At 52.4% G+C, this 13592-nt stretch overlaps 7 protein-coding genes across 7 annotated transcripts; 4 read left to right on the top strand and 3 right to left on the bottom strand.

The window, feature by feature from the left end:
• Nucleotides 1–1048: 1048 nt before the first annotated feature.
• J4E83_006492 (uncharacterized protein) lies at nt 1049–1959 on the top strand (the record flags this gene model as incomplete). Its single annotated transcript, XM_049333404.1, has 2 exons — nt 1049–1066; nt 1123–1959. 2 exons carry the CDS (start codon nt 1049–1051, stop codon nt 1957–1959), a joined length of 855 nt encoding a protein of 284 aa, XP_049187580.1.
• A 192-nt stretch (nt 1960–2151) lies between these two features.
• Nucleotides 2152–2550, bottom strand: J4E83_006491 (uncharacterized protein; the record flags this gene model as incomplete). The annotated part of the gene is made up of 1 exon (XM_049333403.1): nt 2152–2550. One exon carries the CDS (start codon nt 2548–2550, stop codon nt 2152–2154), a length of 399 nt encoding a protein of 132 aa, XP_049187579.1.
• A 1379-nt stretch (nt 2551–3929) lies between these two features.
• Nucleotides 3930–4940, top strand: J4E83_006490 (uncharacterized protein; the record flags this gene model as incomplete). The annotated part of the gene is made up of 1 exon (XM_049333402.1): nt 3930–4940. One exon carries the CDS (start codon nt 3930–3932, stop codon nt 4938–4940), a length of 1011 nt encoding a protein of 336 aa, XP_049187578.1.
• Nucleotides 4941–5710: 770 nt separating this feature from the next.
• Nucleotides 5711–6166, top strand: J4E83_006489 (uncharacterized protein; the record flags this gene model as incomplete). Its single annotated transcript, XM_049333401.1, has 2 exons — nt 5711–5786; nt 5841–6166. The coding sequence occupies 2 exons, from the start codon at nt 5711–5713 to the stop codon at nt 6164–6166; spliced, it is 402 nt and encodes a 133-aa protein (XP_049187577.1).
• A 3392-nt stretch (nt 6167–9558) lies between these two features.
• J4E83_006488 (uncharacterized protein) lies at nt 9559–10545 on the top strand (the record flags this gene model as incomplete). The annotated part of the gene is made up of 1 exon (XM_049333400.1): nt 9559–10545. One exon carries the CDS (start codon nt 9559–9561, stop codon nt 10543–10545), a length of 987 nt encoding a protein of 328 aa, XP_049187576.1.
• A 282-nt stretch (nt 10546–10827) lies between these two features.
• J4E83_006487 (uncharacterized protein) lies at nt 10828–11624 on the bottom strand (the record flags this gene model as incomplete). The annotated part of the gene is made up of 2 exons (XM_049333399.1): nt 10828–11341; nt 11407–11624. The coding sequence occupies 2 exons, from the start codon at nt 11622–11624 to the stop codon at nt 10828–10830; spliced, it is 732 nt and encodes a 243-aa protein (XP_049187575.1).
• A 747-nt stretch (nt 11625–12371) lies between these two features.
• J4E83_006486 (uncharacterized protein) lies at nt 12372–12950 on the bottom strand (the record flags this gene model as incomplete). The annotated part of the gene is made up of 1 exon (XM_049333398.1): nt 12372–12950. One exon carries the CDS (start codon nt 12948–12950, stop codon nt 12372–12374), a length of 579 nt encoding a protein of 192 aa, XP_049187574.1.
• Between the last annotated feature and the right edge of the window lie 642 nt (nt 12951–13592).

Raw genomic sequence — 13592 nt, 5'->3', positions numbered from 1 at the left:
TGGTACCGCATTATCCTCATCAGATGCAGACGCCAGGCAGATAACGCCACGTACGAAGTCTCTGTCGGATACCCACCAAAATCAATACGGACAGGACCCTCAAAGCAAAAAGCAACAACACAAAACGAAAACATCAGCTTCGGAATGCGATGTGTTGAGACGAAGGGCAAAGCGGGGTCGCCTTCTCAACCTATGAGCACTTTCGATAACCCACTGTATTCGCTTACGGCTCGCATGGACACAACGTGTATACCGACGTCTTGCTTTCTTTTTTCGACATCCCAAGACCCCGCTGCCCCTAGCTTGAACCCTAACCTCGAAAACAAACATCACAAAGCAAAACCTCTATACCTGGGGACCATACCCGACACTCGGTTAGGCTAAGAAGAGAAACTCCGTCCAATAGTGCTACACCATCATTTTCATTATTCCTACTAGTCTAGGAGCACTGGGCGCTACCCCGAGTGCCGCGTCGCTCCCTTGACGGTTTTCACTGCAAGCCGACAGAAACGGCAGTCCACAATCACTGTACTGACATGGATGATTGCGCGCCGTCAGCGCGGGGCAGCTAACGTTAGACCCCGTAGGCCGTTCATCCTCTTGGTGTTGCGCATATCACGACAAACAAAGTATAAGCCGTGCGTCCTGTGAAAGATAAACACCAGGTATATATGTAGAGGGCATGCAAGGCACACGAATCCTTTCTCACCCCTGCACCCATCGCAACTCCACTCAACTCGGTGACTCGATTGACTGTTCCAATCATGTCTGACCTACGTGCCCCCACAGTTGCTGTCAACTTGACACTGATTGTGTTGACTTCACTCGCTATCAGCTGTCGTGTTGGGAGGAAGATCAAGATAATGAGCAGCTTTGGCTGGCATGATGGTGAGCTCAGTCTGCTTCTTCCCACCCGAATCATCATACTAACTGGCATGAAGCTCTTGCTGTCTTTGCCGGAACTTGCGCCATAGTTCTATCGTGTATCCAGATGTACGCCACTCGTCTCGGCGCAGGCCTACACGAGGCAGATATCGACCCAGCCAACATGGAGATGCTCCTCAAGGTACATCGACTCCAACCAACGATGGCCATCTTTCACCTACTAACTCACGACCCCAGATGGTCATGGCCGCTCTCATCTTCTACTTCTCCGTCAACTGGGCCGTCAAGCACTCGCTACTCATCTTCTACACCGAGCTCACCTTCGAGCCATGGGCCCGCCGTTGCATCTTCATCATGCACATCGTCGCCTTCTCCTTCGGTCTCACCTGCGTCGTAACCAGCATCTTCCAATGCATCCCCGTGGCAAAATGGTGGGACCCAACCATCGAGGGCTACTGCATCAACCTGAGCGACTTCTCTTACTTCAACTCGGTCTTCATGGTGGCCTGCGATGCCGTCCTCTATATCCTCCCCGTCATCTTCACCTGGAATGTCAAGCTCAGGCGCCACCACCGCATCGCCGTCAACTTCCTCTTCGCGTTGGGCGGACTCGTCCTCGCTGCAAGCGCAACTCGCGTCTACTTTGTCCACCGACTCGCCGTCATGGGGGACTTCCCCTTCCAGTACGCTGCATCCATGATTTGCGCCGTCGTGGAGAACCATCTCGCCGTCATCGTTGCCTGCGCACCTAGCATCAAGGCTGTCCTCATCCGCTACTACCCCAGTCTGCAAAGCAAGTTCGAACGCATCATCAGCGACGAGGGCAGCGGCTCAAAGGGCAAGGCATACCGGACTGGGAGCAGCGATCGTGCTACATATGACCCTGAGGCTGGAACCAATGGCAGCGAGGATGTCAAGCTGCAGATCGTCAAGACACAAGATGTCAAGATTGAGAGGCCAGATGCGAATCGCATGATCACTGGTAGCAGTGGCAAGAGTGAAGGTAGCCTGCTCGGACGCTGGTGGCGGGCACCTAACAATTGGAACGTCAGCGTCGAAAGCCAAGGGAAATAAGATGGAGGATTGTGTATATTCGTAGTCGTCTCGAGGTTGATTCCCTCTTCCTTCTGTTCAGTATCATACCCATGTAGTCCTCAACCACCAAGTTCATCTTCACATCCACCACTTCTCACACCTCCGTCGTCCTCCCCGCCCCCTCCTCCTCTCCCAATCTCACCCCAAAACCACCCCGAATTCCTCCCCCCCTCACTCCACATCCTCCCACTCCTCCTCCCCACCCCCAACCCTCGGCACCCCACCCGGCCCCAACAACGGCCTATTCCCTCCCGTCCCAATATGAACGAAGCCAAAAGGCTCACCAATGCACATCTCCCTCTCCTCCTCATACTCCACTTCCCTTTCACCGAAACCAAGCGCAATCTTGATCTTAGCCCACAATCTCTTCCAGAAACCGTCTGACTCGAGGACTTCGGCTTCGGTGACAGGCTGGGGCAGCGCGGTGATGCTGGTGTCTTGCGCGTCTTTCAGGTTGGCGAGTGTGGGGTTCGCGAGGTGGTGGGATGTGTTTGGCCGTGAAGAGGAATTGGTGTCGGCGAAGAGGATGGAGGTCATGGGGAGGAGGTGCTTTGAGTCGTTTTGGGCCATTTTGCTTTGAGGCGGGATAGTGTGTAGAGAGTGTGTAGTGTGATGTGCTTTGCGCGCTGGTGTTTGTCAGTGGCTGTGTTGCAAGGCTTTGCAATGCGAGTGTAGAGGTACGGCGGTGAGGTTGTGGCTGGCTACGAGTCTGAGAGAGAAGGGAGACGTCTCTTTGTTGTGGTCGCGGCGCGTGTCTCAGTTCGTTTGTTTGGAGGTTGCGTCATTGCGCAAACGGTGGGTTGAATGCGACGGTGAACGCGAGTTGCGTACGCGGGGTACGGGCGCGCTCATAGTGGTCTGATCTTGGGGTGAATAACGCGTTCATATTGTTATGAGCAGAGTTATTCTCCATGAACTCTATTATGCGCTGGAGTAAACTACGAGCTCCTATCGAATCGGTGTACTACTACGATGCGACTGGTTCATCGCCTGAGTCCGGCTCGCGACGGCTTTTGACTTATTGATCATCGTGACCAGGCGGTAGATATTTCACGCGGTGTACCAATTGATACGAGAACCTATAGTCTAGCCTAATGGCCTGTTCATACCCAGTCATCATGAGGTGCCTAAGAACATAGCCTCAGGACTCGGGGCAAAATTTACTGCAAACGCCCTCACCGTCTCCTCGGCTTGAGCATCGCAGCCCATCGCAGGCAGAACTGGACCTCATTCCTTGCTCTTGAACAACTGTATAATGCTATCACAATATCTAGAGAGTAGCGGCAAACGAGCTAGGGTGTGTTTCGTATATCGAGGAAGGCGCGGTGGTACTTCGGTTGTCGTCGCGTCCACTCCAAGGCTCGTTCGTTATTGCTGCCCGTACGCGATCAGAATTGTGTAAAATCTTAAACTCATGCCTACAAGAAGAGGGAAATAGTCGCATACATGAGAGCATTGAAGTGGAAGAATGCGCGTTCAAGCAGGTCAAGCCAAGAAGGACGTTGGCAGTCGCCGCGCGGCGCGACTACCTAAGTAATCAATCGGGCTTACTTTGTATGTACCTCAAACCCAAGCAATCCGAGATCGCTCCCGTTCGCATCCGTCCGCTTGACAAAACATCAAGATCAGATCTACTGCAACATTGCTTCCCCAGATTCCGTTGCCGATGGTTAAACAATCTGGGGTAAAGTTGTCCACGGAAAGATTTGTGCCACCAATCACACGAAATAACACCAACGATGCTTCCTCCACACTTCCCCGCAAAGTCACGATGGCAATGGCAAACAGCGCGCATGTTCGATAGTCGGCCCGTAGAGGTAAGCGCGACGGAATAATTACAGACTGTAGTAATCGCGTAAAGGGGTGTATTTCGTCAATCTAGTATAAGTACCCGGCCGTTCCGATGGACGGGTACCGAATACCAGGTCACTCGTTCTCTGCCGATCAACATGGCATTCCGTATAGTAAAATTCCTTGCGTTTGCAAGTACCCTTTCTGTGGTGTCTGCCGACAAGTACACACGAACAAAGCCCGACCGAGGCGCGTTAGTCGTCGATGCATCCGGCGCAACCAACGGCAGCTACCCCAGCATCAGTGCCGCAGTAGACGCACTGCACAACAAGACCGATGCCCAGAAGATCTTCGTCGTCGCCGGAATATACAACGAACAAGTCTACGTCCCTCCTAATGCTGGCCCCATCACCATACAAGGTTCCACGAAGGACGCTCGCGGCTACAAGGACAACGAAGTCACCTTGACATACAATCTCTCGCGCAATACACCCGGCCTCGCCAACAACGACGCAACAGCCACCCTTCGCCTGAACACAACAAATATTCGCGTATACAACCTGAACATCGCCAACACCTTCGGCGCAGCGGACAAGAACGGACAAGCCCTCGCACTAAGCGCACAAAAGACGAACCAAGGTTTCTACGGCTGCAAGTTCACCGGCTACCAAGACACCATCTACGCCAACATCGGGCGTCAAATCTACGCAAAGTCTTTCGTCAATGGCGCGGTAGACTTCATCTTCGGTCTACGCGCCATCGCGTGGTTCGACAAGATCGACATCGAAGCCATTGGTCCTGGCTGGGTCACCGCTAATGGTCGCGAAGCCGAGAATAACACAAGCATCTACGTCTTCAACCAGGTCAACGTCTCCGGCACTAATGGAACGAACTCGACCTTCCTTGGCAGGCCGTGGAGACCTTACTCTAGGGTTGTTTTCCAGGATAGCTATTTGAGCGATGTAGTGAAGCCGGAGGGTTGGGCACGGTGGGACGATGTGCAGAGCGTGGAGAATATTGTTTACCAGGAGTACATGAACTACGGGCCTGGCGCAAATCCAGAGGCAAGGGCGAACTTCTCGTCGCAGCGGGATGCGCGGATCAAGGCGTCGGATGTGTTTGGGATGAACTTTGAGAAGGAGAATTGGGTTGATGCGGATTACTTGTAGGAGCCTGATAGAGTCTGAGGGAGGCAGTGTTGTATGATAGACTTGAAACAGCTAGTAATTGTAACCTTGGAACACTTGGTGTTCTTTAGCTCCGCGCCTTCTAGCATCGCGTGCTGCCAAGACGACGACAATGTATGCCAAAGACACTCATGAGAGACATGCCTGGGTCGGCTTGTAGTCCGACAAGCCGTTGGAAGTCGTATAGTGGGTTGGGTGGTTGCGAATGAAGGTGGTTGGCAGGGTCGGAAAGCCCGATGGCCGGGAGTGGGGCATCACGTGACCATCAGCGTTGGCGGGCAGCATCTGGGCATCCACGTATTCATCTCCAACTAAGCGCAGGATAAATCACCGCAACACAATTCCGAGCTCTTTGAGTTTCTACCCGCTGCATTGTATGGTATCGTGATGCGTGAATATGTTCCCACCTTGATGCTATCGTCGCTTGTTCTTTGGCATACGTCACCATCTCAATTGCGCGAGCTCTGCGGCACGCGCAAACATCGACAAAAAGTAGCGATGAAAGCACTGACGTTCGGTGTCATGCTTTTCCGCAGCTGTCATAGATAAGTAAGAGTGGATTTGTACGGGAAGCAGATGCCGAACCCCTAGAGATCGGCCTGGCGGCTTGATGATGACGTTTTGGCAACATCACAGGCACGTCAAGGAGGGAGTGTGATAAACATGCGCAGACATATTCCTGTGAGTTTCTGCAAACCACGACTTTGCATTTGTAATATCCTGTAGAAGACTCGAAATACACCAAAAACAAAATGACATCAAGATTCCTCCAGAGCTTCTCGCGCTCAGCGCCCATCGCGAGCCGCTCGCTCCAGCAACGGAGCGAAGGTGACTACCCTCATCCCAAAATAAAAGAACGACAACTAACACCTTCCCTCTCAGTCCTCGCACCAGTAATTACCCGCACATACGCCAGCAGCGCCGCACCCGGCCAATCATCCAATGTCTCCAACCCGCAAGCAAGCAGCGCCGAGAGCCAGTCCATCAACAAGAGCGCCTCAGTCGGCCAAACCGACAAGAACGATGGCGACCACGCATCGATACAGAACCCCGTCAGCCACCCGGAGCAAGACCGCGCAGGCGCGACGGAGGAGACAACGGAGAGTCAGGACAACATGAAGCATGACCCGAAGGAGTCGGATGCGAAGAAGAGGGAGAAGACGCTGAACTATGGGCAGAATAAGCCGCTGGATGCGGCTGATAAGTAGATGTTGACATGGGAGACAATTGGTTATCCAGCGAACTTTTGGAGCATTGAAACCTGTAATAACACTTCGAACACTGTCGATGCGATCTTGACCGCAAACCCCAAGTGGTGATGAGGCACCGTAGGTTGACACAAAATGCCCACACACTGTGTTCAATCTGAGACGGAGCCATTGCTGTTTTGGAATCATTACCCGAGTAGCGATCATCGTCTTGATATACGATGCGGTCGCATCAAGTCCTCGATGTCTTCGTTGTTGCTCCCAACCTTTTCCGATGGCCGACTATCAGGATTTCTGTACAGTGTAATGCTGTTCATCGAACGAGTATCGGGCCTGTAGAGAGTGAGGAGGTGTCAAGGGCGACATTGTGATGACGCATAGCCAGTGTGTGAGATTATCGGGCTGACATAGCAATGTTCGGCTTAGCTCATCAGCACATAGTTATGGAGCGCTCTCCATCAGTGAACAACGATTGCCATTCCGTCCCAATGTCGCGGTCGAATGGTGCCCGGAATTGCCCCAGTCTCTCGTATACTCTGTCTTCGTACATGTTTATCTCTCTCAGCAACAAGCCCACCACTATATTGTCTGCATGGACAAGTGCCGCAAGTAGAAACATGCTTCCGTTTTCGGGCTTCTCATTCGGCTCATCCATAGTGACGTAGAGACGTTCAAAACCCTCCTCTTTCAAACTTTCTGTGTTTTCATAGCCGATCGGCCCACCCAGCGTCCATTTGATAGGTCTAGACCAGGCTCGAATGGTCAGCAGTATCATCTTCTCCATACATGGTCTTCGCTCGCTTTTATCAAGGGGGAAAAGCCTGTACTCTTCTGCGATTGCTATAACCGTCAAAGACGCTCCAACAAATGGTCGCGTTCTCAATCGGCCATTCATCGATGCCCAGCTCCATGTTGGCGTGACCACCCAGCTGCCATCCAACATCTGGCTAGAGGACCTGGGCAGCCTTTGTGGTGGCCTTTCATCAGTACGGAATGAATGTCCAGGTGCACGATTTGCTCTCCAGTTCAGACTTTGTGGGAGCGTTTTCCAGAAATGGCCAGCAAGATACGTGTCGTTTAATGCGTAGTGCATGCAGCTTGCGATAGCCGAGATAGCAATCAACTTGTCCGCTTGGGGATATGTGAGCTGCCTCGCACTGTAATCGACAAGGATCTTAGACCAAGTATCCTCTAAAGTCCGGCTGTCTAAGGCCTGCGGAATGGAAGTTATCTGAAGACCCAGCGCTTCATTCAGAACTGCCCTCGTAGGGTCAGGACAAAGTTCGAAGCCGCGTGGAAGAGATTCGCTTGCGTTTGGGACCCGTACACAGTCCCAGAAAAGTTCTCCATGGCCAATGCTCAAGACGCGAGTAGCCAACAGGCGTTCTTGTAGGACCCATGCGCGACTTCCGAGGGGCTGTTGATAAAGCGAATGTTGGAAGTACTGGCTTGGTATGACAGTGAAGGCAGGAGGTGTGCCGGTAAAGTCCCCACTCATTCCTCGCATAGCCATAGTTGTAGTGAAAGGCAGATTCGCTTTACGATTATAACCTCCCATACAGCTTTGGTCCGGGTGCGCAGCCTGTACCAAAGAAATGTTGATGATGCAATTCGAGTACACTTCTTGCATGCGACTGCACTCCAATTGCCAGTCTTCACTACTCCCCCTGCCAGACTGTATGATACAGAGAGCATCGATCCAGAGGTAGCGAACTCCGAGCCCTTCTACGAAGCAAATTGCCTCTTGAAAAGCAATGGGTAAATCTGAATGGGGTATTCCGAGCCGAAAATCTTGCATGTTATCGGCCGTTAGCCGGATGAAGCTAGGATTTGGGCCCCAGCAGTAGCTCAAAGCAGCATACGGGCCCGATAGTTCCTCTTCCTGTGGTAGTACTAGTCGTACTTTGTGGCTGCCAAGTTCGAGGAGCCGTGTCGGATATGTACGCGGTTGTTTGTGTTTCTGACACTGCTCATGGGTGTCTAGACAAGTTCTCATCCACTTTTGCGCAGCCTGTAAGGATTCTGCCATGGGTATTGTGGACCATCTGCCGTATGTACCGACATTTACTGGGACGTTCGCTGTAGGTACTGCGACAAATCTCCGCGGGTCGAGCTTTTTCGGAAAACCGTGGGCAACACTTTTCTTTCTTCCCCACGTGGATAAAGAGGAATAGCTAACCATATGTTCTTCTGGTAGAGTACGGGAAACTCGAGAATAAGTATCTGGAATCTGACCGATGATGAAGTGACTTTTCAGGTCGTCCCTCAAGTGACCAGTTTCTGGCCTTACAGATTCCCACAAGGGAGTACAGATGTAGCATCCGGCTGTTGCTGCTTTGGTGAGAGAGGCAAGGCTCGAATGATGCTTGCGGTCGCCGCGTGAGAATACACGTACGCATTCTTCGCAAAGCATCTCCGTCAATATTCAAACACAACAAGCTCCTCCTTCCGTTGGGCCAAGGCGCCGATACAGTGGTGGGAAAAGTGTGAGCGTGAGCAGGACATTAGAGGGACAAATCGTGACGCTTCTCGTCGTGCATACTGTGGAACCACAACAAATTACCTATCAGGATGTGCGAGGTCGCTATGAGGGTTGCGCGATTGCGAATGACAGTAGAGGTGGTTGCGGTGGCAGGGCGTGAGACGTAGATGCGGAGTGAGTCGCAGCTTCGTTGATCTGAATCGAATTGTTTACCACGCCGCACGTTGTATGCGCCACGCACGTGATGTGCACACAAAATCTTGGAGCACAGCCTTGGAAGTCAGCTTAATGATAAAAGGTCTGCTCTTCAACACTCAGTACTGGAGTCCTCGGACGTCGTAAATACGCGCACGCATAACTGCAATTGAACTAGTTCGCCCTCTAGTTCTAATCGCAGTGAATCATGTTCTTCACGCCACATCGCAGAGCCCCAGCGTATAGCGCCACAAAACGCATCCGTATCCGAAAAGCCGATTACTGTTCGGAGGAAATGAAAAGCAAGGACAAAGGCAGTTTGTTTCGCAGTTTCGAAACTGTTAAACGCGGAACAGCGGACACTAGTGTTTTGGCACGGGCGATCCGCCAATGAGCAGCTCCGCAGCTGACCTAGCGCCTCGGCAACGTCTCCTGTCGTTCATGCTGCGGTCCCTAACCTCCACAATAGTCCTAGGCCTAACGGCGAAGATGCCTCGCTTGGGCGAAAACACCAGGAGGCTTGAAACTTTGGTGGACGCGCCGAGGGAAGGATGCCCTGGGTTGTGGCATGGTGGGCACGAGGCGCGAGCCTCAGGCATAAGTACCACGAGCGCGCCACTGTTTACGGTTTCTTCATCGCACTTCATTCTCTTACCAACTTTACTATCCTTTCAAATTCTTCTATCGTTTATTACATTCGTTACTAAGGCACAGGATGTCTCTTTACACTCTTTTTGCTGCGGGTCTGCTCGCCCAGTTTGCGAACGCGTATACCGTCATTCAGATCCCTCCCCCCTTCATGGAGAAGAACATCGACCCCATTGTCTACCCTGGCGAGTTTGACAAGTCGCATCTTCACTCTTTCTACGGCTCCGACGCCGTTGTTGCCGGCACCAAGACCAGCGCTGAACTCCAAAAGGGTTGCACCACCGCCGAGAACCCCAACGACTTGTCCAGCTACTGGGTGCCCACTTTCCTATACACCAAAGATGGAAAAAACTACGAGCCCGTCCCCGTTTTCCGCTTCAGCGCATACTACAACTTAGGCGAGACTCCCGCTGAGGTCGCCATCCCACAAGACTTGCAGATGGTTGCCGGCAAAGCCGACGCCATGACCCCAGATGCTATGGACGTCAACGCAAAGGCCTCATGGGGCTGCGAGAGCGAAGACATTCCTCTCGACGCCAACGGCTTCCCCACCAAGACCTGCTCAACCCACATCCAGCAACTCCTCTTCTTCCCCCAGTGTGTCAACGAAGAGACCCTCGAGACCGGCTACAAGAGCCGCGACAACGGAACGCCCAACTGGTGCCCCAAGGGCATGAAGTCTATGCCCCAGCTCCGCTTCTCCATCCGCTACGATATGCGCAAGGCCTTGCCCAACGGCTGGTCTGGTACCACCGCGCCGTTCAAGCTGGCTTGCGGACCTGCGTGGTGCTCGCACGGTGACTTTATCAACGGTTGGGTTCCTGAGGCTGCGAAGAACATGGTTGGCACGACCAGCGAGAAGCAGCATTTCGCTGCCGTCGAGGGTCCCCTTGGTGGCCCTTCGGATGGCGCTTCTTGCAAGGCCAAGGATGCTGATCCTAGCCACGGCACGAACAACTATGCCAAGAGTGTTGCTGCTATGGCTAAGCGCAGTGTTGGCGCTTGGGGCTGGGAGACCAGGTCTAGGCTCGCTCGCTTGGTCAATGGCGCTTGAGATGCGACGAACGATGGTGTCGTACTGGTCAGAAGTTGGAAAGACCTTCATGTATATATTTAAAAAGAGGATTCTGCGTGACGTCAAAGAAACGTACACTTTGTAGCAGCAGTAACCAGCAATTCATTCACATATTCACTTCAATATCCTCACCGGCTCATTCGTGACCTGATGCCTTACTTCCTACTTATTTGTCGACCGGATAACTAGAGAAAAGCCATAGTTGAGGTATCATTTCATTTAAATTCGTTAAGAGATCATGTAACCATCGTAACATATGTTCTAGTGCAGGAACTCATTGAAGAAGTTCACAGCACTCCTCTTCGCCCTCTCCAGACCATCCTTCTGCTTCTGGTCGTTGGGGTTACCACGCGCAGCAAAGCCGTGGTTCAGACCAGGGAAGTAAATGTACTCCCACTGGACACCCGTCTTCGGCAGCGTCTCCAACGTAGCCTTCTTCAGCTCCTCAGTGTACATTTGGTCGTTCTCGGGAGAAAGGACCTGGACGGGGACCTTGACGTTCTCGATCTCCGACTTCTCGAGCATGGAGGGGTGGGCGGTGGAGATGGCATCGACGAGCGAGGGGTCCGCGCCGAGCTTGAAGACAGCCCATCCGCCGTAGCAGAAGCCGATGGCGGCCACCTTCTTGTATTGCGACTTGAGGGTCTGCGCGTGCTGCTTGATCTCGGGGTAGCGGATCTCCTTGTTGTTGCGGCCGATGAAGGCCATGACGTCGAATTTCTTCGCCTTCTCGGGGTCGGACATCGCGTCGGGGTCTACGACTTCGCCGCCGAACCTGTGCAATGGCTGTTAGTTCCATGGTTGCGCTGAATGTATGCGTCGCGTCGCGTAGCTGCTTACACATCGGGAACGTAGACGGTCGCATTGGCTTCCTTTGCGTAGTGGTCTGCCAGAATGCGGATGTTGGGAAGAGTCCAGCCGAAGACATCGGTGATGATAAGGATAGCGGCATCCTTGTTGTCGCCGGTAACATAGCAGTCGATGTTGTCGAGCTTGGTTTCCTTGCCGACGGACTCGGCGCCCCACTTGAAGCCGGTTTTGCAGTTGTCGCAGGCCATATTGGAGGGTTGTAAGAGGAATTGATGGGTGTAAAGGGAGTTAAATGTGACGTTCGGTGCTGTCTGAGAAATTTGGCGGGGTGAAAGGGCCTTAAGTCGTTCAAGCTCCAGGTGGGGTCGGCTCCATCATCTCAGCCGTTTCCGTGCATGAAGACAGAGAAGATAGCCCGGCATTCTAGCCGGTTCTGTCGAGAGAGCCAATCATGACGCCAGGGCGTTACACTGCATTGGCTTGATTCCCTGTGTTGTCGTGATGAGAACGATGACGACGATGGCCGGTGCCGGAATTTGTGTTCGCGCATTGCTAAATCCGGGCTTCGTTCGCCGATGTCCGCCGCGACGCCGACGAAGACGTAACAATTCTCTACATCACGGCTCTCGTCAGGCATTCTATCATCCGGTCTCCGATATTTCTTCAACGAACCTATCAAGCCTATATGTTGTAGTAAGCACTAGAACTCTCTCCTCAAAGCGTGGACATAGGAAGGGTCTTCCGGCGTGGCCTCCGCAAGGATTCTGGAAGAAGAAGCTCTAGGTGAACTTCAGGCTTCCCATGGGCAATCGCAAAAATGGCTAAGCACATTCAGCTCGGACTCATGACTGAATTCTGGCTGTATCGCTCAACCATCTGATGAGTCACCGCAGTTCCGTGCCGACACATTGATAACAAGTCAATAACTATCCGTATATTTGGTGACCGCTACAGCGGCATTTCAATCCCCCCAAACTTCCCACCCGCACCTCAGCCTAGTTCTGGACTGGCTTGCGACGTTTCTCAAGTATCGTGGCGTCTACACGATTGTCTGGGTAAAGAGGTCGATGAACCTGCACTCCGTACGGATTTCTCTCGTAGATGATCATGAAGGCTTGGCCGAGAGCAGGAGGTTCAAACCTGTTTGCTTGCACCCATCGCGCCTTAAGTGTTTCCCAGACATCTTGCTGGAACCAAGAGATTACCCAGTGCATGGGAACGTCGTGAAAGGAGGCGATGAAGTATTGCGCGTCGCTGCTCATTGTCCATTTCGCACCACGAAAGGTTCCGCCGTTTACAACAGGCCATTTGCGATGGTGTCCGGAAGCATCTCGTGTCGTAAACTCTGCACGTGAGTTGCCCTTGAGATAACGGAGAACATTAAGACGTTCATCAGCGCTTGATGGAACTTCCAGCATGCGGAACGCGTGTAGTTCGTGGAATTGGCCGTCTAACGCACTCTTACCGATAGGCATCGGTAGATGACCAACCACGTTCAGTTCCCACGAGAAGCCTAGTTCTGGAATCTTCTCATCTGCAGCCCACAGTGGCTCAGGACTGATATGATGGAACATGTGGTACCCGTGCGCAACTTCATGGCACAGAACAGTAGCGAGCATGAAAAGGGTTCTGTATCGTTCGTTTTCACTTACACTAATCGATTGAAGGGCTTTGACGAAGCCCCTTGTAAGGGTGATGCAAGGCTTTCGGACACCCTTACTAGAGAGAACAAGTGGAAAGTCAGCGGACTTGAACTCGTTAAAGTAAGGCAACGCTTCTTGGTGACTATATGTACAGCCGTAATAGTTGTTTCTCACACCAGGATGGTCAAACAAGAAAAAGTTCGTTTTTCCAAATTCGACTAGGTTCGCCTTGACAGTAGCAAGGGCTGCTGGGGTCTTGTAATGAGGATTTCTCTCCAGGTACACTTGACCGGCCGAATTATGGCGACGATGTCCAAAGGTCAAGTGACTGAACCAAAGCAGGGGCATGTCTTCGGTCAGCCATAGTGACGCAAGTTGCAAGGCAGGTAGCATGCTGCGGTAGAGTTTTGGGGTGTCTTGCCCTGGACCAGTGGCCCAGCGATCCAAAGCAAACATTGGGTGAATAGGATTCGTAAGAGATGGCGCACGATATGTCTCCAATCCTCTGTGTTGTCGCATATGCCAGTCAAACTCGCGTTTGATAAAATGAAGAAAGTGGAAGGCATCCATAGT

This window comes from Alternaria metachromatica (genome assembly GCF_023757995.1).
Source record: "Alternaria metachromatica strain BMP 0045 chromosome Unknown scaffold_14, whole genome shotgun sequence".
Lineage (NCBI taxonomy): Eukaryota > Fungi > Ascomycota > Dothideomycetes > Pleosporales > Pleosporaceae > Alternaria > Alternaria metachromatica.
This window is presented reverse-complemented; position numbering and strand designations above follow the sequence as displayed.